Consider the following 23880-nt stretch of genomic DNA (forward strand, 5'->3'; position numbering starts at 1 on the left):
AAGTCAGACGCTCAACCAACTGAGCCACCCAGGCGCCCCATGGGCCTATCTTATTCTTGATAGATGCATATTCCATTGTTTGGATATCAGTAGTGCATTTAACCAGTCTCCTATTTATAGACATTCTTAGGTTGTTTTTAGGTCTTTGTATAACAATGAAATTTGTACATCCTTTTACAAATATCTTTGCATACTTGAGACTGATTCTTAATACTAAGTCTGTACCTTTATAGTTTGGATAGATATCGTCAAATTGTCCTTCAAAAATGTATATCAGTTTACTTTCCCATCACCAGTGTGGTGAAAAGTATCTGTTTCCCAGCACCTCAGCCAACTCTGTATTTTACTTAACTGTAAAATTTTTGCCACTTTAAAAGATGGAAAACAGGGTGGTCTTACTTCAGTTCACATTTCTTTCATTTTAGTGAGGTTGACTACTTTTCATATGTGTATTTATCATTTCTGTGAGCTGCTCGTTCATAACCTTTGCCCATTTTTATGCATAAGATTGCTTATTTTTATACCTTCATTTCAAATATATTTACTTGAGGAATCATAGTTTCCTCTTTCCTCTTCCTCTTCCACTTTTCATTGGTGCCTGGGTGGCTCAGTTGGTTAAGCATCCAGCTTCGGCTCAGGTCATGATCTCATAGTCCATGAGTTTGAGCCCTGTGTTGGGCTGTGTGCTGACAGTTCAGAGCCTGGAACCTGCTGCAGATTCTGTGTCTCCCTCTCTCTCTGCCCCTCCCCTGTGCTTGCTCACGCTCTGTCTCAAAAATAAATAAACATTAAAAAATACTTTTTTAATACAGGTTTTTTTTTCATATTCCTCTTTCAGGCATTTCATATTCTGGCATTGGGTTTACTAGAAGAAAAGCAACAGCTTGAGAAAGCTCCTGAAGAAGAAGTGACATTTGACTTTTACCATAAGGCTTCAAGTATGTTTTAGTATTAATTTTCAGTATAGTTTCAGCTAATTACCAAGTGAAAGTTTAGCTCTTACAGAGTGTTAATCTGCCACTCATTAAAGCATAGACAATTCTGAAATTGTTTAAGACGTTTCCTAGCATCTTTAGTTCTTAACTAATGTTTTCAAAAATAAAAGTGTTTTTTTAATTCTCTACTGTATCTTTTTACTGCATGATCCCCCCCTTTCTTTGAATGGGAGATAAATATATTGATGGTTTCTTGCCTTCTTTGTCTAGTATTACCAAATATTTGCTGCTTCATAAACCATAACATTCACACTACCCATCTATGGAAGTTATTAATGTTCCTGAATGTAAACTGATTGCAGACATCTGAGTGAATGATAATGTGTGTGTTTGGCACTGTTTTTTACCTGGCAGAACAGGATAGGTTTAGATTAGATTTTTAAGTTTTATTTAGATATTTATTAGATTAAGATAGTTTTCATCAAAGCATATTCCAGGGACATTGATTAGGAGACCAAAAGGAGAAAAGCTTCTCCTTTTCTATTTATAAACTGAGTTTTTTCGATCCTTGAAGACATCATAAACATATTCAGTTTATGGGCATAAACAGCCCCCACATTCATATTTTGGGGAGGTTTGGTTCTAATTAACTACTTTTATTAGGCAATGAACCAAGTGGAGGAACGGTGAGACACAGATCATTAAAAGTAGCTTTCACTTAGCCCCAGTGGAAAATGTATTAAGAATTTTAAAGTAATTCAAGTTTTTCAAGTTTAATTTAGTACTGAGTACTTCATGTCATTGCAGATTCTTCCATTGAAAAATTAATGTATTTAAGGAAGTGATTGTGAACTTTGGCTATCAATGTGAATAACATTAACTATAAATTATAATTTATACATAATTATGAAGATACTCATTTATGATTTATAACTTTTGTGTTTTAAAAAAGGATTGGGAAGTTCAGCCATGAATGCTCAGAATATACAGATGCTTTTGGAAAAACTCAAAGGAATTCCCCAGTTAGAAGGCCAGAAAGACATGATAACATGGATACTCCAGGTGAACCTGATAAACTAATCATATCTTGGTTTATATATTTAAGAATCCTCTGTTTGCCTGTAATGTTAAACTACTGTTCTCTAACTGTAAAGTCATTTACTATTGATTTCGTGGTCACTCACATGTTTTCCTATTTTAGTGAAAGGATTTTTTTTTTTAATTTTTTTTCTTAATGTTTTTATTTATTTTTGAGACAGAGACAGAGCATGAGCAGGGAAGGGTCAGAGAGAGAGGGAGACACAGAATCGTAAGCAGGCTCCAGGCTCTGAGCCATCAGCACAGAGCCTGATGTGGGGCTCGAACTCACAGACTGTGAGATCATGACCTGAGCCGAAGTCGGACGCTCAACCGATTGAGCCACCCAGGCGCCCCTGAAAGGATTTTTTTTTAATAAATTAAAATTTATTCATTTATATCATTATTTAGTCAGTATCTATTGATTGCCTTTTATGTGCCATGGTCATTTCTAGACACTGAACAAGATAGATAAGGTGCTTGCTGTTGTGGAGCATGTACTAGTTCAGGTACAGGCAATAAACAAGAAAAGGATAATTCAAAAAAAAAAAAGAAAGAAAGAAAAGGATAATTCAGTAGATGAATAGAGGGTAACTTCAGATGGGTAACCAGAAAGGCCTTTCTTAGGAGGTGACATTGAAACTGAATGACATGGAGCCAGTCTTAGAAAAATCTGGAAGAGTATTCCACACAGAGGGAACAGCACTGCAAAAGCTCTAAGGAGGCCAGAAAGAAGGCCAGTGTGACTGAAGCACAATGAGAGAAGGAGAAAAAGGTAGGCAACAAGGTCAGAGGGACAGCCAGGGGCCAGATCATATAGAACTTTCCAGGTGAAGGTAAAAGGTGGATTTTATTTTTGAGAACAGTGGGAAACCACTGAAGGATTTTAAGTGACATAGTATTGTCTGTACTATTGTAAGATCACTCTGGCTGCTGTGGGGTAAGTGGATTATAGGGTATAAGAGTAAAAGCAGGGAAACTATTAGAAAACTGTTGCAGAAATCCTGGTGAGAGATAAGCATGACCAGGGCTCGGATGCATATGGCGAGAAGCTGGACTGATTCAGGTGTAATTTGGTAGTAGAATCTGTAGAACTTGCTGATAGATATGGTGGATGAGGGAGATCAAGGAGTCAAAAATGACTCCTGCATTTGGAGCTTGAACTGTTGGGTGGATGGCAGTGCCTTTGGGGAGGAGTGAGTAAGGAAGGGGTAGGGAGAGAAGCTGGAAATATTACTTTAATGGGAATCCTCCACATGGAAACATGAAGCCAAGGTTATGGAGCTTCACCTCACTGGACTTATTAAAAGATTCTGATGTTATCAGCTAGATATTGTTTTGATAACTAGAATATGGATTGATTAATTTCCATATTCATATCAATTGGAGATCTTTGTACTGATTTGTACTTCAAGAAGTTGGCTTTTTTTATTCCTTAGAGTAAGTCACTAAACATGTTTGATATAATTAGGTTTGTGGCTATAAGGTAATGTTATTATTAAGGTTTCTCTTGAAGCAGAATTCACAAAGAAATTTAGTATTTGTGTTAAATTTGTCAATATAATTACTTTAAAATACAAAAACAAAACAAAGATAAGTTTTCAACTTTTATTAAGAAAATAAATTGAACTGTCATTTATTTCAACATGTATGTCTTGCAGACACAGTGTTCTATATTAGAGATCTATTCCTGAAAATTGATTTTCTTTTAGAATACCAAAGTTTATTGTCAAAATATATGAAAGTACAAGTGTCCACTGTTAAAATCATTAGGAATTTTCCTCAAATGTTCAATATAAAGTTGTGTTGTAAGTTCCTAGTGGGAGGTATTTACACATGAGACTGAGACTCCTTCAAATATAAACATTTTGTGGATGGATGTGCCATCCTATTGCTGAAACATTGTTTTTTGTTAAAAACAATGAGACTGATCTATGCAAGCTATTATGGAAACATCTTCACAGATAAATGATTAAGTGAAAATGGAAGATCGGAAACAATGTATATGGTAGGATTGCTTTTGATGAGAATATGTGTAAATATAAAGAAATATGTATTCTGATAATTTTTTCATGCAAACAAATACTAATAATCTTTAATTTAGTTGATTTTGGGGAGAGGGACTTGATCAGGGAGAGGGTTTCATTTTCCATTTTGTATTCTTATCTTTATATGCCTTTGCATTAAAATAAGTAATTTATAATCTAAAAAAAATATTTTTCCCTAGCAAAAGCAGAGAAATGCTAATACCTACAGATGGAATTAGCTAATTTTGTTGCCTGCAGCCTCCTGCTTAGCTGTATTGCTAATCAACTAGGGCAGGTGTTTGTCACAGTCAGGAGTCACTTTTTATATACTTAAAACTACTTATATAACTATATGCGTGACTGTGTGTGTGTGTAAAGTTTAAGTCAGAGACATTTGGTGATGTGATGACAAAATCAAATTAGTGAATTTTTCTGTTTCTTATCAGTCTAACCAAATCTTTTTTTTTAACATTTCATCTGTTTTTCATAGATGTTTGACACAGTGAAGCGATTAAGAGAAAAATCTTGTCTAATTGTAGCAACTACATCAGGATCAGAATCTATTAAGAATGATGAGGTAATAACATTATATTAATGGTGATGTTCTTGGTCTTTGAACTTTACCGGTTTAAGGTAGCTGCTGCTTTTTTATTAGAAGGAAGCTGTTTGTTGTAAAGTTTGTGAGATGTCCCATCTTCTTTTGTTCATTGTGTTTCTGTACCACAGGGATTAGTGCTGCTTGACACATAGTTGTCCAGTATAATATATGTATCTTACAAAATCAGAGGAAATTGATGTATGTGGAGCTCTGTCGGAAATACCATATTTTATTAATTTTTAAAATATTTTAATATCTGAAATTGGGATATATCCTATAATCAATGACTTCTTATAATTTAGTCAGCATTCTTAGTGGAACATAAGAAAATGGTACATCTTAGATTCAATGAAATGTAGTAATATTCAGGTTATGATGATTCTAATCTTAAAATTATTAGAATACTATTTACTACTTATGATTTTTTTATTATAGTTTTTAACTATTCCTCCTAAAAGAATAACACTGGACTTAAGTTAGAATAAACAATAAAAAGACACCATACATGTCAGTAATATTGTTAAAGTTCTCAGTTTTAGCAATGCATCTAGTAGTAACTGTTACATAGTGTCAGGTTGGTCAAAATTGATTAAATGTCAGTGATTAAACAATTAACATATGATTTAAAAATTTTGTTTCATTTAATTTTCTTAATCTACCTGCATTGAGTATAAAAGACCATTTATTAGATATTTAAAGTACTTGGGGCTTTTAGATTAAATTATTGAAATAACCAAAAGAGTAATTAGTTGTATGATAGGATGGAGCCTATATGCTAGTTCTGAGACATCAGATTGAATCTAGGCTTAAGGGGAAATCAAGTTTTATCAGACTCTTACTCTGGGAAGTTTTGCTTGACTGAATAGTATATGCCAATTTTAACAATGGATCCTACCTAATTTTTGTGGTTTTTTAATACCCAGATTACTCATGATAAGGAAAAAGCAGAACGGAAAAGAAAAGCTGAAGCTGCTAGACTGCACCGCCAGAAGATCATGGCTCAGATGTCTGCCTTACAGAAAAACTTTATTGAAACTCACAAACTGATGTATGACAGCACCTCAGAAATGTCTGGGAAAGAAGACTCCATTATGGAGGAAGAGAGGTAAAACCTAGCAAAACTAAAAATTAGCAACTCAGTTTTTTTGAGTGAAAATGACATATTCACTTTAAATAAAATCTTTCCAAAATATATTTTGTAGTAAGAGAAATTATACTGTGTTTAAATTAGCAAAAGCACAGTGAGAACTCTAAGGTATTATTGAATGTAAGTTTATGTTGATGAACAGTTCAAGTGCGCAATAGTTTGTTAAAAGCCTTTATGTACAAAAAGGAAAATGGAAATGGTAAAAATCGAAATCAGCTTCTGTTATCTTGTATAAATGGGGGCCCCTTTAGGTACACATTTATATATCAGTTCATATATTCCACCGTTTTTATAATTTCTGGTAAAAATGAGTGTAGTTGCTACGGGTTGAAAAAAAAATCTTTCACCTGAAAAAGGTAGTTTATATTTGTTTTTCTTTTTTTCTTGAAGAGAAAGAAGACAGTGCCTGTAATTGTAGTCATGGACAGCACATTACAATGGGAATCAATAAATCTGATTTTCTGAGTCCTACTGTGGTGTGCTCTTGGGGAAATCAGTTAACCTTCTGAGAGCCACACTTTGTGAGCTCTTATATGGTTACAGTGTGAAAAGGAGGGAAAATGAGGATACTTTTAAAAGCACTCCAATTTAAAATGTAAATACCTCCTATGCTTTTTTTTTTTTTTAATATAATTTATCATCAAGTTGGCTAACATACGGTGTATACAGTGTGCTCTTGGTTTTGGGGGTAGATGCCCATGATTCATCACTCATGCACAACACCCAGTGCTCATCCCAACAAGTGCCCTCCTCAATGCCCATCACCCCTTTTCCCCTCTCTCCCATCCTATGCTTATTTTTAAAAATAAGCTTTCACTGCTCTTTAAATAATGTGTGTTTTGGATAGTTTTAAAAAATTGTGCTTTTGCAATAACATTAGAAACAGACATAATTTATCTGTCATCTTGAAGCAGGGTATGTTAACAAGGACCACAAAGAATAAAGACTATATATTTTAAAGATAAAAAAAAAAAATATATATATATATATATATATATATATATATATATACACATACACACACACACATATATATATACATATATACATATATATATGAAGGTAAGCTATCCTTAGCTGACAATAGTAATAGAACTAGAAATTACTATAAAACTTTATAAATAATTCACAGAAGTTCCAACCCTGGTGATACTTTATATTAGCAACATGCTCTTTATGAAAAAGAGACTACTGTATGTTTAGCCAAACAAGAGGATAGAAGCAAAAATGTGCTCAGAGTTAATTAATGGCCTCAATGCTTTTTGTTTATTTTTATTGACTGATTGATTGCACACATAAATTATTGTGTTCTAGTTGAAAACAATTCAAATAACACAGTTAGATCCCTTAGACCATCCTCTGCATTCCTGATCTTTCTGCACAGATAACCATTGTTAATAAATAACTATTGTTCTAGGCCTCTTCTATGCATTTATTAACATATATGCATAAATGAGTATTGGTTTGTGTTTTTTAATAGTTTATTTTACCATACCTTTGGTTCTGCAGCTTGGTTTTTTACTCAGTGTTTTATAAATCTCTTCATGTCATTCCATATAGGTCTATTAGATTCTACATGATTCCTTATGTGTGAATATACGCTATTTTGTTTGTTAGATTTTGGGCATTTAAGTTGGTTTTCCCTTATTTTCTAATTTCCCTTAATATAAACTATGTGTCAGAATATTTTTGTATATTTGCTCCCTTGTACAATTGTATAAGTACTTGTCAAGAGTAGAATCTAATATGTGAAAGTACTGGGTCATCATTATTTTAAATTTTAATAGATACTATCACAATAAAACTCCAATGTAGTTTTACCAATTCCTACTCCCAACAATGTTTGAGAGTTCCTATTTTCTTCATTTTCATCAATGCTTATTATTATCATCAGTACTTGAAAATATTTGATAATCAACATTATAAATCTCTGCCAGGCTGAATTTCCCTATTACTAGTTAGTACTAGGTTGAGCATCTTTTCATATGATTGTTCACTAAATTCTTTAAAATGTTTGAGAGAGAGAGAGACAGAGAGAGAGAGACAGAGAGAGAGAGAGAGAGAGAATGAACTAGTGAGGGAGGGGCAGAGAGAGAGGGGAACATAGGATCCAAAGCGAGCTCCACACTTACCCCAGAGAGCCCAATATAGGGCTCGAACTCAAACGGTGAGATCCTGACCTGAGCTGAAGTCGAACGCTTAACTGACTGAGTCACCCAGATGCCCCCGAAAACATTTTAATTACACAGTTATACTGACACATTTTCCTTTTAAAAATCAAATGTCAGAGATAAAGCTACTTCTGTTTGAGCACTGGCCTAAATCTGGGACTCCTTTCTGCCCTTCCTCAGAAGATATTCTGGTTATAAATTTTATGTATCTCCTGTCAGAATATCTACTATGCTATTACCTGTAAGTATATGTAACTATAGAAATTACATAGTATCATTCAGTCTTTTGTTTTATTTGCATCAATGGTATTATGTGTCCTTCTGCAACTTGTCATATTTACTTGGAAATCTATGCTCTATGTTCTTATGTACCAAACGAGCTCAGTGTTTCTCAGTCTTGGTATTTGGGCAGCAGTTCTTTTTTGTGCTCCATGAATTGCAGGACAGTCCACGTCTCTGGCTCCTCATTCACTAAATTCCAGTAGCGTCCTGTAGTCCTTATGGTACCAAAAGGTAAACCTTACCTATTGCTGAATGCCTCCTATGAGGTGGTACCCCATCTAGCATTCAAACTGCACCTTTTAATATTGCTTAGTATTCTGTATGGTGTAATTTCACTTACATTGATGATGAACATTTAAGTTATTTCCAGTTTGTTGAATGATCTGTGGCAATTCAGGGACCTTCTTGCACAGGTAAAGAGGCAGAATTGCAAAGCAGTTCAGAGCATGGCCTGTGAAGTCAGATCACATGGGTTAGATCCAGGCTCTGCTACTATGTAGTGATGAGTCATTAGGTAAGTCTCTTACTGTCTCTAGGCCTCAGTGTCTTCATCTTAACAATGGAGGGTAATCTTAGTACCTACCTCATAAGATTTGTTGGAAAGATTAAATGAATTAATGTAAAGTATTTGAAACAGTGCCTCACATCACAGTCAGTGCTTTACAAATATTTGCTATTATTATATTATTATTATACACATTGAGTACATGTAAGAATTGCTAAATCATTAAGATGTAAGTTTTTATTTTAAAGTCTATCAAAATAGAATAGAACTTAAATGCTTAAGAAGAGGGAAAGGATAAAACTCTTACAGGCACGTATAGAAAGAGTATTGTGTAGCCATTTAAAAACAATGTTTCTGAATAAACTTTAATGACACAAGAAAACAAATAAGATATAAGTGAATAAAGCAGGTGCAAATCTGTATATGTGATCTTAATTATGTAAAAAGAATGGTATAAACAAAGTGGACTGGACGGGAATATACAAATGGTTATCTCTAGTTTGTGAGTGTATAATGCTTTTTATTTTCTTCTTTATACTTTTATAGATTTTCCAAATTTTCTTAAGCATGTATTACTTTTCTAATCAGAAAAAAAACAGATAACCCTGCTTCCTGGTATGAAAATTAAGTATAATTCTAATATACACTCTACTTTGTGATCTGCTTTTTTTGCACTTAGCAACACAAAATGTATTTTTGAATAAGCAAATTAACTGATATGAGCCAGAAAAATCAAGGGGGAAGATTTTAAGCTAATATTGCTGAATATCATTTTTATTTTACTATTTTTGTTCTTAAAGTTCTTGCACTACAGTTACTTAAAATCTACCAAAATATAAAGACAAGTGACCAAAACATGTGTCCTCATTTCTGGTCGTTTCTCTTGGTAGTGCCCCAGCAGTCAGTGACTACTCTAGAATTGCTTTGGGTCCTAAACGGGGTCCGACTGTTACTGAAAAGGAGGTGCTGACATGCATCCTCTGCCAAGAAGAACAAGAGGTGAAAATAGAAAATAATGCCATGGTATTATCGGCCTGTGTCCAGAAATCCACCGCCTTAACCCAGCACAGGGGAAAACCCATAGAACTCTCAGGGGGTATGTATTGTTTAATAAATATCCTTTTGAGCATTTCTTTTCATACTTATATAATGAGAAAAAAATATTGAAAGAAGTTTGGGAGTGAGACTATATTTAGCCTTATTTAGTCAGGTCATATTTTACCCATATGTAAAATGGTCTCTAGATTTTTACATACCATGTTGGCTCCTTTGTTTTATTTTTTAATTTTAATTTTTGTTACACTTGGCCACATTGCTCAGTCTCTGTCTCTATCTGCCTATCTACCCCCATTTTTCTATGCTGAACCTTTTGAAAGTAGGATGCAGGCATATACATTTCATCCCTAAATATTTACACATGCATGTTCTAAAACTAAGGATAGTCTATTATATGTCTATCATACCATTATAACATTCAAGAAAATGAATAATAATTCAGGAATATTACCTAATATAAAATCCATATTTGGATTTTCCCAAACTGTCCTCAACTAGACGTTTTTAGCTAGACTTTTTTTTCTCATTTAGGGTCTAGACGTATTTCGTGCTTTGCTTTTATTATGTCTTTCTAAATCTATATAAATCTAGAATAGTCACTTGTTCTTTTTTTTTCCATGGTAATAACTTCTTAGAAGAATGTAAACCAGTTGTTTTGTACATGTCTTACATTGTGGATCTGTCTGTTGCCTCAAAATTAGGTTCATGTTAAGTATTTTCTTGGCAGGAATACTAATTAAATAATGTATTTTTTTTTATGTCACATCAGAGTTACTGCTTTATAAAATACCCTTGGGGTAATAATAATGATGGTGATAAAAAAGGCTAACATTAACTGAATACTTACTGTATGCCAGGCACTGATTAAGTGCTTTATGTGTATTTACTCGCTTAATCCGCACAGCAACCCAATGAGTTTGGTACCAATATTGGCTCCATTTACAGATGAAGGAACTGAGGCATGGAGAAGTTAAATAATTTACCCAAGGCCACAAGTTATATGTAATGAAACCAGATTTTTAACCACTATGTCTTTGCTTTTATCCATATTATAATGCCCTAAGTATACCTTAGAAAGTAATTCAAATTACTCTTAAAATTAGAAGAGCAAGTTGTGCTTGAATCATAGAAAAATCACTTCAACAACCAAGATAAGGCAACTTAAACCTAATGTTCAGAATAAAAAATACAAATCAAAAATAGAAGTTGTCATTAATTCACACTAATTTTAAATCCTACCTGGAAGTCTAGCTTTATATTTTTCTCCTTTTGCTTACTATTAAGAATATATATCCTGTTACCATGATACTGTGACACTTTACTTAGACATTCCTAAGAAGGTTCATGATTAGAATTTTAGACCTTGATAATCTCTTTTTTTTTTCCCCCATTTTATAACCATGGGGGGAGATGAATACATGCCTCCTATTTTTGTCTTCCTGTACCAGAAACCCTGGACCCGCTCTTCATGGATCCAGACTTGGCATATGGAACTTACACAGGAAGCTGTGGTCATGTGATGCATGCGGTGTGCTGGCAGAAGTAAGTTGTCCTTCTGACATGTTCTTGAAAGAAACTAGGAATACTGAAGTTCATTAAAGGCCACAAAAAGGCATGTTTTCTCATGTCTTCTTTCCTTCCTTATCTGAATAATTGAAGCAGTTTTAATTACTAATTTTGTTTGCATGACATTCATTATCTTATCACCTTCAGAAATGGATGTAATAGGGGCGCCTGGGTGGCTTAGTCGGTTAAGCGGCCGACTTCAGCTCAGGTCATAATCTCAACATTTGTGAGTTCGAGCCCCGTGTCAGGCTCTGTGCTGACAGCTCAGAGCCTGGAGCCTGCTTCGGATTCTGTGTTTCCTCCTCTCTCTCTGCCCCTCCCATGCTCATGCTCTGTCTCTCTGTCTCTTAATAATAAATAAACGTTAAAAAAAAAAAATGGATGTAATAAACTATCAACTTAAAATTTTCACTACTCCTTTGTACTTCCTTTCCACAAGCTAGTTGGTTGCTCTTGATCAGTATTTGTGTAAAAGAAAGCTATAATCTTTCTTTAAAAATCTCATTTCCCATGGGGTGCCTGGGTGGCTCAGTCAGTTAAGTGTCCGACTTAGCTCAGGTCATGATCTCACGGTTCGTGGGTTCGAGCCCTGCATCTGGCCCTGTGCTGACAGCTCAGAGCCTGGAGCCTGCTTCAGATTCTGTGTCTCCCTCTCTCTCTCTCTCCCCCACTCATGCTCTGTCTCTCTCAGGAATAAATAAACATTAAAAAAAAAAAATCTCATTTCCCTGATAATGTAGAGTGAAAAGTACCTTTGAGATAGAATAAGACAGGAAATTCTAGTTCCACCTTTGGAAGAGAAAAATTCAAAAATATAATTCCTGGGAAATCTTTCGTATAGGATTCATTCTTTTGGCATTGGGTTAGAGTACATAATCTTCCTGAATAGCCTTTACAACATCAGCTGGCCATTGGAAACTGAAGGAAGTAGTGTCTGCATTTTATCTCCATGCTGCTGAGTTAGGAGCCAAGTTATGATTCAGTAAAATTATTTTAAGTTTGTTTCTGCCCTGATGTGTCCTGTTTGCCCCCAAAAGAATGGGCATCCTATTTCTTGTATAATTGCAACTTCGGTATTTGGGCATGTAGATTCTAAAGACATTTATTAAAGCAAAAATTCCAAGACTTTTGTCACTTGGATTAGAGTGAAGATACATGTATCGTTCTGAAGGGACCCATGTCTTAAAATTTTGCAGGTATTTTGAAGCTGTACAACTGAGCTCTCAGCAGCGCATTCATGTTGACCTTTTCGACTTAGAGAGTGGAGAATATCTTTGCCCACTTTGCAAGTCTCTGTGCAATACTGTGATCCCCATTATTCCTTTGCAACCTCAAAGGATAAACAGGTATGTTTTAATTCATGTTTGGGTTGAATTTTTAAAAACTATATTTAATCCTTTCATTTGTGCCTGTTTTGATTAGATCGCTAGTTTCTTTTGTTGTTTGAAGTAATTAATACTTTTTCTTTCCATAAGTTGTATTCTGTCTTTAAAATATGATGAAAAGCTCCAATTTTTGGTTTCTAAAATAACTGGAATGTTCATTAACTCAAATCTGTATGTTGTGTGTGTATCTTCTAACAGCCATGAAAACAGTAGAACATGAATCTCTACCTTTGCATTCACAAAAAGGGAAAAGATGCTGAGAAGATTTATCCTTTCAAATAGCACTTTTTACACCATTAGAGTTAATGTTTGAAATTTGGTTTCTCTAAATGTCTTTGTATTATTATTTCTAATTCTGTTTTTTTTTCCCTGAAGAGCCAATCGCCATAGTTGTAAAGATGTGGACAAAATGTTAACAATAAAAGTAAAGAAAAACAGTAGATTAATCATATATCTTTGAATAATTTTTAAATTTTTAGACCAAGTTTTTAAATTTTTCTATTCTGACCATCTGTGAATGGAACTCAGTAGCAAATTTATTCATTTTTTATGATAGCTATAGCATATAATTGTATATTTCTGTGTTGTCACTGTTGTACCTAATAACAGTATTCTTCATTGTTGTTCATTTTCTTAAAACTCAGTGAATTTGTAATGATTGACCTAAGTTTTGCTATAGAAAATGATTTCGTTGATAAAAACACTTAACATGTTTCCACAACAAAAGTGTTCAAAGGTGATAGGCTTGGCAATCAGGGTGAATATAGATGATAATGAAGCACTGTTGTGGAAACAGGAAGAACAGTTAATGTATTGAAATAGTTCCAGTGAGGGATGAAGTAACTTGGATTAGGGTAGTAACAATGGAAGTAGAAAAAAGTGCTCAGCTTGGGATATATTTAGAAGGTAAAACCAGCAAGACTAGCTGCTGGCTTTGAATGTGGATTGCGAGAGAATCTGAGAAATCAGTGATGACACCGGTTTTTTATTTGAGTGACTAGAATGGTGTTCCATTTATTGATATTTGTTACTTCTACGTGATGGGCCTATGAATGATATCTTACTCCTACTTTTAAAATTCCCCTCCTACCCAAAACTACATTTTTACTTTATTTATTTATTTTATTGAAATATAGTTGACAATGTTACCATAGTTTCAGATTCCAGTATAGTGATTCAGTAACTGTACTGTGCTGTGCTCACCACAGGTGTAGCTCCCATCAGTCACATACAACATTATTACAATACCATTGTCTATATTCCCTATGCTGTACCTCCATGCCCGTAACTTATTCATTCCATAACTAAAAACCTGTATCTTCCTCTCTCCTTCACCCCCTTTTGCCCATTCCTACACCCCACCCCCCTTTCTGGCAACCATCAATTTGTTCTTTGTATTTATGGGTCTCTTTCTGCGTTGTGTGTTCATTTATTTGGTTTTTTAGATTCCATATACAAGTGAAATCACATGCTATTTGTCTTTCTCTGACTTCTTCACTTAGCATAATACTCTCTAGTCCCATCTATGTTGTCACAAATGGCAAGATCTCATCCTTTTTTATGGCTGAGTACTATCCCATTGTGTGGGATACTACATCTTTATCCATTCATCTATCAGTGGGCACTTAGGTTGCTTCCATATTGTAGCTGTTGCAAATGATGCTGAAACTACATTTTTAGACGTATGTGCTTCTATGACCTACGTAGTTAATCTGAAGGAGTTTGATGTTTTCATACAGCCAATTATCCATAGAAAGACTCTACAAGTTCAGCTTTTCAGTTTGACTTTGTGCCAATGGCTTAATAATTTTTAAATATCATTTTTCAGTGAGAATGCAGAGGCTCTTGCTCAACTTTTGACGCTGGCACAATGGATACAGACTGTTCTGGCCAGAATATCAGGCTATAATATGAAACACGCTAAAGGTTTGCTCAAAATTATTTTATATTTTGCTGTTTGAGATTTAAGTGTCAGAGTCTTTAATATTTTTCTGAAGTACTTACTGCTCTAAAATATGGTTTGCAGATATAGATTTCTTGACTATCAGGAACTAAAGGTTTCAAAGCCAAAATTAAGTTTGACTTAAATCAGTTAAATAGTTTTCATACTGGCAAGCAATATAGACAGTGATTAATCTGGAGTCACACTGCTTGGAGTTAAATCTTAGATCCATTGCTTACCGTCTCTGTGATCTTTGGACAAGTTTTTTAACCTGTTTGTGCCTCAACTTTCTTATTTGCAGGGTGAGAATAATAATAGCACCTATCTCACTGACTTAAGAATTGAGGTATCCTGTGTAAAGTAGAACAATGCATGGTATATAGTAAATACTGTATGAGCATTAGCCATTACTATTACTAATTTTGTTAATATGTTGTCATTAATATTAATAATAGAAAAACAACATTTTTAAACTGTTACCTCATTTATATATTCTTTACAATTGAGGGATAAGACTAAAAAGTCTAAAGACTCTGAGAAGTAAACAGTGGTAGGCAAATGAAGGAGGGAAGTCAAAATTTGAAGAATGGTAGAGGCAATGAGTTTCCTGGGTTTTTTTCCTCCTTTATTACCCAGCTTTGAACTCAGCATAGCCTGAGTCACAGAGCTTTGCAATGGACATGAATAGCAAAAAGTTCAAGAGAGATGCCCTCTTTCTGGCCAGAGGACCAGGAAAAGAAGTCCCTCAGAACTGGAAAGTGTAAAGGGAATTCCTGTTTTGTTTTGTTTTGTTTTGTTTTGGTTTGGTTTGGTTTGGTTTGGTTTGGTTTTTTCCTCTTCCTACCCTCTCCTGATGCCAGCCCCAGTCACGGAGCTGGAGCTGCAATGCCGTGGCGGCCACATAGATATGTAAAATCCCAAGAGAAAACCAGTCTCTCTGGCTGGAGGAACTGGAAAAAAAAAGGGACCTCTGTGTTCCATAGAATGCAGGGTGAATCCTCATTATTTTTTTTCTGTCTTTGCCTCACAGTTGTATCCCAAGGGTAGCCCCAGTCACCTGAATCTACTTGACAACAGAAGGGACTAAAGCTGAGAGAAACATGTCATTATGGCCAGAGGAACTGGGGAAAAGGGTCCCTTGGAGCTAGAGAAATGGGGGAAATCCCAGAGAGAAGAGAGCTATAGAAGGGGAATCTCCTATTTTTGAGAACAGCGCAGATCCTAGGCTTGCCTCCAAGCTGCACATGTGCAGAACAGGCCCAGAGAAACAGCAACAGGTTTGAGAATGAAACTGCATTAAAACCATCACTTAAGTCCCAGACTAACACCTGAGTAGTACATGTATAGGCAGACCCAAACAGTCTAGCAAAGGCTCGGAGACTAACATTGGAACCACCATACACAGACAGTGGGACAGAAATTGTTGAAACTAATTGTATTGATTGCCTACTGAAACAAAAAGAAAGGTACATTTTTTCCACAGAATTTTAAGAAGAACCAAAACCTCACAATGTAATATTCAAAATATCTAAGGTACAATCCAAAATTACTCAACATACAGAGAACCAGGAGAATCTGACCAATCTCAAGGAAAAAAAAAAAAAAAAAACAATAAGATGCCAATCTTGAGATGTTTTAACATTGAACTTTTTAGACAAAAAATTTAAAGCACCAATAATTAAACATAAGGTAAAGGTGAACACTTTTGAAATGAATGGAAAAAATACGAGTTCTCAGCAGAAAAAAAGTAGAAACTATTAAAAATAAAGAACCAAATGGAGATGATAGAATTGAAAAAATACTATATGAAATAAAAATTAACTGGATGGGCTCAATAGTGGAATGGAGATGGAAGGATAAGAGTTAGTGGACTTGAAATCTGATCAGTAGAAATTACCCAGTCTGAAGAATAGACAGAAAGTGCTGAAGAAAAAAGAAAAATAGCTTTAGAGACACATGGACCCAATTTTTAAATCCAATATTTATGTCATACAAGTCCTGAAAAGAAAAAAAGATGGTCCAAAAAATAGTTGAAGAACTGATGACTGAAAACCTCCAAAATTTGGTGAAACACATAAATTTACAGATTTAAGAAGTTCAGTGAAACTCAAAGATAAACTAAAAGAAAATCACACCCATATAGATAATACCTAAACTGCTGAAAACCAAAGATGAAGGAAAAAAGTCTCAAGAGCAAGCAGGAAAAGACAACTCATTTCACATAGGGGAACAACAATTCTAATTTGATAAGGAAATGGAAAATGGAGCCACAAAGAGGTTGGTATTCACTCAAGGTCTTAGTAATAGGAGCAGGGTTAGGATGCCAACCCAGGCAGCTTGGCTGCAGATCCTTGGCTCTTACTCACTATTGTATGCTGCCTTACTAATAGAATACTATGCATCCATTAAAAATGGAAATATAGAGGGACAGTTACTGATGTGGAAAGACATTTATGATCTGTTGGTGACAAACGATACAGAGTACTACTATAGATTTTGTCTTTTTAAAAAGAATCTGTATTTGCAACATTTATATGGAGAACAGAAGAATATCACCCAAATGTGATTTGAGTAGAGAAATTTTGAGCGATAGTTTATTGTCTATTAACATTTTCAAAGTTTTCTAAAATGGTCATATATAATTTTAAACAGCTAGAAAAGTGTGTGTCACACTAAACCCTTGTGATTTTTCATTCTTTTTCCTTTTCATTTATAAGGAGAAAACCCACCAATTCCAGTCTTAGTTGATCAAGGAATGGGTGATTCCACTTTTGAGTTCCATTCTATCCTGAGTTTTGGAATTCAGCCTTCGTAAGTATCCAAGTAGTTAAGAGTAGTTTGTAAATGGCTGTGAAAATAAGAGTGAAGAACAATCCTTCCTTCCTTCCTGCCTTATTTGCAAAATTGTTTCTTTATCCCGTTTTTATCTTGTTTCTCCCTGGAGTTTTATTTGTATAATAAAATTAAGTGGTTTGAGGTATTAGAGTAATATGTATTAGAGTGAATCCTGCCTGTAATTAACCATTTTTGACCAACAAAAATGCCATTTCTATATAGTACAACCTACAATAAGAGCAGAATTTAAGAGATTTCAATTAAAGTCATATCTAACTCTGATTTCTGTAAAGTCTCAGGTCAACCCCCACCCCCATTCATTTTCTTGTTTGTAAAATTGAAACAGTAGCTTCTTATCTTACATCATAAGGTTATTGGAAAAATACTTTTGTGAAAACACTTTGAAAAATATAATGTATCCAAATCAGGTATTATTATTATTATCATTATTATTTAATAAATATTTTCTGATGTACACTTTTTTAGTTGTGATTCTTGTTTATATTTTGAATCCTGTTGCTGTTGAAAATACTTGTTACAGGGGCGCTAGGATGGCTCAGTTGGTTAGCGTCCGGCTCTTGATTTCATCTCAGGTCATGATCTCATGGTTCATGAGATCTTGCTAACAGTGCAGAGCCCACTTGGGATTCTCTCTCTCCCTTTCTGTCTGCCCCTCCCCCACTCACACTCACGCGCTCTCACATGCTCACGTGTGCGCTCTCCCTCTCTCTGTCTCTCCCTCTCTCTCAAAATAAATAAACTTAAAAAAACAAAATACTTGTTACAAAAGGAAGTTCAGGAAATCAGAACTTATCACTCCCAAGTACATGGTGTATTCATTCTCTCTCTGTCTCACACACACCCTGTTAACACTGAAGTTCCTCTTAGTCCCTTTCCACACATTAAAACTTGTTAGGTCAGATCTGTTTGCTTTGAATTTTATTCCTTCTCTCCAGTCTGTCCTTAATTTGGACCTGGATCCTTTCTGTGATTCTTTACTACATCTTTTATATGAAGTAAAGTTATATGAGCCATTATCATTTTGTAAGAGATGTTTTTCTACCTATAAGAGCTACAGTCCCATTTTTTCTTCAGAGGCTCTAATCTCCAATTTGACAAAGAGCATTTTACTTTGTCAAAAGAGTTAAATTGTTGTTTCAGTACCTAAATTGTTAAATTTTTGTTTCTGTACCTTACTCTGTAGGTAACCCCTTTTATTAAATCACTATATAAAATTTTCTTGTTTTACTTTTAGGATAAAATATTCTAATAGCATCAAGGAAATGGTCATTCTCTTTGCTACAACAATTTACAGAATTGGACTAAAAGTACCTCCTGATGAAACGGATCCTCGAGTCCCCATGATGACCTGGAGCACATGTGCTTTCACTGTCCAGGCAATTGGTAATGCCTATGAGAGACTACTTCGGAGGGTTCATAGAAAAAGAATTAGCATTGATTGACCAAAAATGTTTCCTTTTCCCTGATGTCTTAAAATAGTTTGAATTGTTTGAGGACTATTGGTATCTCAGTAGATTAGTGTAGCCTGATGCCATTTAGTCTGAGAATTTTTGTATTGATCCCTTTTTAACTACAGTATTGGTCATATGCAACATAAGCTCAAAATATTTGAAAGGTATAGCATGAAGCAAGCTATATTCAAAAGCTGGCAGATTTATAACACTAGGAAAATCAAGGGAAAAAAAGGCAAAGAAACAAGAATCAAGCCAGAAATGTTCAGTAATTTTTGTTTCTTTTACACCTTGAGAGAAAAAAGAAAGGGAAACCAAAGTCACCTAAAACATTATCAGAAAAGGGAAAAGAAGACTGAGGTAGTTGTGAGAGACAGACTAGCAGGCAGGAACTCACCAGGTCATAATGGAAGCCCACTGTCAAATTCTCTGCCAGAATTTAAACTTCTTATAGAAGAATGCAGCAATCAAATCAAAATGTTGTACACCTTAAATTTACACAGTGTAAATTGGGATGGGGGGAAGAAGAGTGTAGTAGTGAAGGATTTCTTAGTTTTTAAAATCAGCATATTTGCTTATTACAGTCATGAGATAGAATACTATCTAAAAAAGAGTAAGAACTGTAATTCTCTTATGTCCTCTTTATCCAAGATGGTTTCAGTCTCCCTTTCCAATATACATTTTTGGTAGTTGCTTCCAATGGAGTCTACCATCTTTTCTTCATTTACATATATTTTTGTAACAAGACACCATTTCATGATTTGAATTAAGTAGCGCGAAGCCACAAAACATTCCTGCACACGAGCTTCAGCCTCCTGAACAGATTTTAGGAGTCACATCCAAACCTGTCAGACTTAAATCATGGATAAAAGATTACAAACAGGTTTATTTTTCCTGTGGTTGAATAAAATGAGAAATAGGAAGAATGAGATTTAAACAGAATAGAATCTGAACAAATCGGTAAGAAATGTAAAGCATTCTTTTGGAGTCATGATCTACTACTAAGTCTCTTGACAGTTTCAGTGAAGATATTTTACACTTTACTATCCTTGGCAAGACAAACATTAGGAATCGGGAATTTAGATAGTTAACATAAAAAAAGGTCACAGTTTTTGTCAGAAAAGTGATGAGAAGTTCACTGGAGGACTTCCAGTGGTTCAGTGGTTCCTATATGGTTCTGTAACCTAGTAATTGGGTTTTATTTTATTAATACTGTTTTCACTTCAGTGCTTTTTCCATCCCAGAACATAGTGCTGTACTTTATTCCTAGTGCATAAGCATCTGACTTACTTCATTCCCTATGGGTGTGGCAAGACATACACAGGACATGTTGGCATAGTTAGGAACTACAGTTGAGGAATCAATATACAGAGTCTTTTATTACTGTCCATTCAAAGATGGAAAAAGAAAATAGGAAGTAAACCTTCCTAACTCATAGGTGTATCTGCTGCCAAAGATCAATGAAAGTAAGAGTAATTTAGCAATAAATGCCCTAGCCAACAAGGCAAAATGTATCTGAATCCGTGGGGTTTTTTGAATTTTCAATTTTTTTTTCTTGTAATGTAATTATTTTTTAAAAGTATGCATAAGAGCAATAGTTACCTGCATTGCCTTATGTATTTTAAAACAAAATACGTTGTGACTGTACATAAAATTACTTGCTGAAAATTTTTTTGTGTAGAAGAGAGGTTAAAAGGACGAAAAATAAACCAGGCTGCTTTCTTTTTCCCAGGTACTCTCTGTAGAGAGCTGCAGGGACTTTATTATGTGTAGTGACAGTTTGCTTCTATAATATCTTCTCACTCAAAAATTTGGAAATTTTGGTGTAGACTTAAACATGAAACTTTGAAGGGGAAAAGTGCAAATCATCTGGTCAAAAATATAATTAAAGAACATCTGATAGAAACCAAGTAAACAATTTTAGCAATATTCAGGATTTATTATTTTTGTTTTTCTTACTCTTTGAGAAAACCTCTTGGGAGATGAAGGAAAACCTCTGTTTGGAGCACTTCAAAATAGACAGGTATGTATATTCCAGCAAGGTATGTGTAACTCATAGTAGGCTTTTTTGGTATAATCTACAGTTAATTTATTAGTTTTTAAAATCATTTTTTTAATTTACTCCTTTTTCTGTAAAAATTAGCAGAATTCTATTTTTTTTTCTTTTTTACAAAGCTACCTCAGTCTCACAGGAGACAAAATGGCCAGCATTGTGCACTTTAGAGAGTTTACTCAATCTCGGTGGTTAAATGTAATTCATAGATTTCAGATGATACTTTGTCCCTTTTTTCTCCCCTTCTCTGCTTATTGCCAAGTCAGAAATTCAGTGTCCCCTACATTTTCCTTCTTCGCTAATTTTGTGCCATCATGTAACATTAAGTACTAATGCTGGCTTAACTCTACATAAATCATCATAGTGAATTCAAGAATAAAACTAAGCCATGGCTCCTTGATGGGCAGATCTTAACACTGCAGGACTATACCCATCTCCAGACCTAAGCTCAAGAAATAGCCCCTTGAAAACAGGGTGGGCAACCAAGGATTCCGTAGAGCACCCCTGCTCCTAGCCATTTTCCTCTTATTTTCCCAAGGCACAGGGGACTTTTAATATACAATGTGCTTCCCTACACTTCCTGGCCGCCTGTTTGGAAGGCAGATCTATTCCCTGCATTTAGTGGCGTTTTTCTGGCCATGATTTTAGAATTTTTATAAATTTTTTAGCCCAGGCCTCAGAGTAAATTAATCCAGTAAATTTAAGAAATTGACTCTGGGGAAAATGAGTATCTAAATGAGAATTGAAATAATTATAGCTTTAATATCTCTTGGTCATGGGAAAATCTATTAAAATTTGATAAGTTCATAAAACTTCCTGAAAGTATTAAAAATATTATAAATATTATACTTTATTTGCAAGAATGTAAAGTTTATAATAAGGCTACAACTAATACTTGCAGATTGGGAATGATTTTTATAGTGAATGACTTAGGTCTGTCATCTGCCCTTTTTCTCTTCCCCTCTCTTACAATCTAGCATAATGGTCTGAAAGCATTAATGCAGTTTGCCATTGCACAGAAGATTACGTGTCCTCAGGTCCTGATACAGAAACATCTGATTCGTCTCCTATCAGGTAGACTCTTCTCTGAATATTATTATATGTCTTTTTCCTTTGCATTTCTGGCAGTGTATATCATTCAGAAACAATACACTGAACTAATTTTGAACACTACTATAGCAGCTTTATAAAAGAAAAAACAAAGACATAGATGCCCGTACAATAACTGTAGTCTTATTTTAAAACTCAGGTATTTTCCAAAAGTTTTCAAGTTATGTCCCTTGTTCCCACCTAGAGGCTTTATTGAATCAACATCCACAACCACTAACATATTTTTGTCCTCATCTGGTAAGAAAAGGGAGCAATGACATGGAAAGATCATTTAAAAATAGGTTTAATTTTGCTGGTTCAAGGGGATGTTCTTCATCCTCGTTTTACTTACACTGCTTTACATGCTCTCTCTGCTCCCCTCCAAATTGTTCACATATTTAATGTGTCACAAAACACTTAGAAATGTATAGTTAGGAAAAAAGTATTAAGGAACATTGTATAAAAGTAATTTTTCTTATTCATGGAGCAAATATTTATTGAACAACCTCTATTTCATTTATGCTCTTTACCTTTTCTTCCTGGATCTTCTCTTTTAACACTTAAATTATATCCAAGGCTTCCTAGGAAGTTTTTCTCAGTATAGTTTATTTTTAATTATGGTCCCCATTCATAAAAGTGTGATACGCCGTTTTACCAGTTTCTGTATTTTATATCCCTGTTATATTTTTGTTTTAGGTGTTTTGCATTATATTTATAACCACATTGCTATCTTAATAAATTGCACTGTTGTTTGGTATTTTTTAGTTGTTCTTCCTAACCTAAAATCAGAAGATACACCTTGCCTTCTTTCTATAGACCTATTTCATGTTTTGGTAAGTATTCAATAAAATTTCTTAAAGTCTCTCAAGTTTATAATTTCATATGTTTTCCTCATTCAAGTTCATGTTCTTTATTGAAGATTATAAATTATTGGTGTTCAGATTATGAAATTTAGTCTCTTCTCCATTCTGTTTAAAATAGAGATTTGAATGAGACCATCAAAACCACTTTTTTTTTTAATGTTTATTTATTTTTGAGAGAGAGAGCACGAGCAGGGGAGGGACAGAGAGAGAGAGACACATAATCCACAGCAGGCTCCAGGCTCTGAACTGTCAGCACAGAGCACGATGCAGGGCTCAAACTCACGATCTGTGAGGTTATGATCTGGGCCCAAGTCAAACGCTTAACCGACTGAGCCACCCAGGCACCCCTCAAAATCACTTTACAAGTGAAAGCACATTTACTCTTTATTTTGTAGTTCTTGTCCTAGTTGATTATATTGAGTTGGTGTCTGTCCAAGAAGACTTTTTAAAATATATATTGTGCTTTCTTCCTCCCCCCTTTTCTTAACTTGTTTACATTATAAGCAGTAAATGACAGTATGAGCTGTCTTAAATTAAAATCATTGATCATTTGGTGATGGGTACCAGGCCATTGACATATCTGGGCTTCTCCCAAACACCTATGGATAGGTGGCAACTGTTTTATGAGTTTCTTGCAGAGCTTTTCCAGCCCTACTGTGATTCCATTCCTTCAAAATGAGTCCCCTAGAGAGATCGTTGGTGCGGTTGGGAGTATGGAATCTATGGATACAAGATTAGTCAGTGTCCCCCATACCTCATTGTTCAGGACTATGCACAGTGGTTGTCACTCCCATCTTTTGGAACCTTTTGGGGAAACCTTGCAAGGAATGCTGGTAAATAGGCTCTATACCCTGAGATTCTAATTTGATTGGACTAG

At 34.7% G+C, this 23880-nt stretch overlaps 1 protein-coding gene across 2 annotated transcripts in view; it reads left to right on the forward strand.

Moving 5' to 3' along the window:
* UBR1 (ubiquitin protein ligase E3 component n-recognin 1) overlaps positions 1-23880 on the forward strand; it is a 134512-nt gene that overhangs the window by 84078 nt on the left and 26554 nt on the right. For both annotated transcript variants that reach the window (XM_047075223.1, XM_047075222.1), the window contains exons 26-38: positions 839-938; positions 1888-1997; positions 4530-4616; positions 5561-5742; positions 9633-9838; positions 11247-11340; positions 12561-12710; positions 14578-14675; positions 17409-17502; positions 18782-18930; positions 20966-21021; positions 22029-22125; positions 22906-22973. In XM_047075223.1, coding sequence (XP_046931179.1) covers positions 839-938; positions 1888-1997; positions 4530-4616; positions 5561-5742; positions 9633-9838; positions 11247-11340; positions 12561-12710; positions 14578-14675; positions 17409-17502; positions 18782-18930; positions 20966-21021; positions 22029-22125; positions 22906-22973 — 1491 coding nt within the window. The remainder of the gene's footprint in view (positions 1-838; positions 939-1887; positions 1998-4529; positions 4617-5560; positions 5743-9632; positions 9839-11246; positions 11341-12560; positions 12711-14577; positions 14676-17408; positions 17503-18781; positions 18931-20965; positions 21022-22028; positions 22126-22905; positions 22974-23880) is intronic.

Source organism: Lynx rufus, unplaced genomic scaffold (assembly GCF_022079265.1).
Source record: "Lynx rufus isolate CCGP_SWC_20201006 ecotype Redwood Valley unplaced genomic scaffold, mLynRuf1.p SCAF_13, whole genome shotgun sequence".
Lineage (NCBI taxonomy): Eukaryota > Metazoa > Chordata > Mammalia > Carnivora > Felidae > Lynx > Lynx rufus.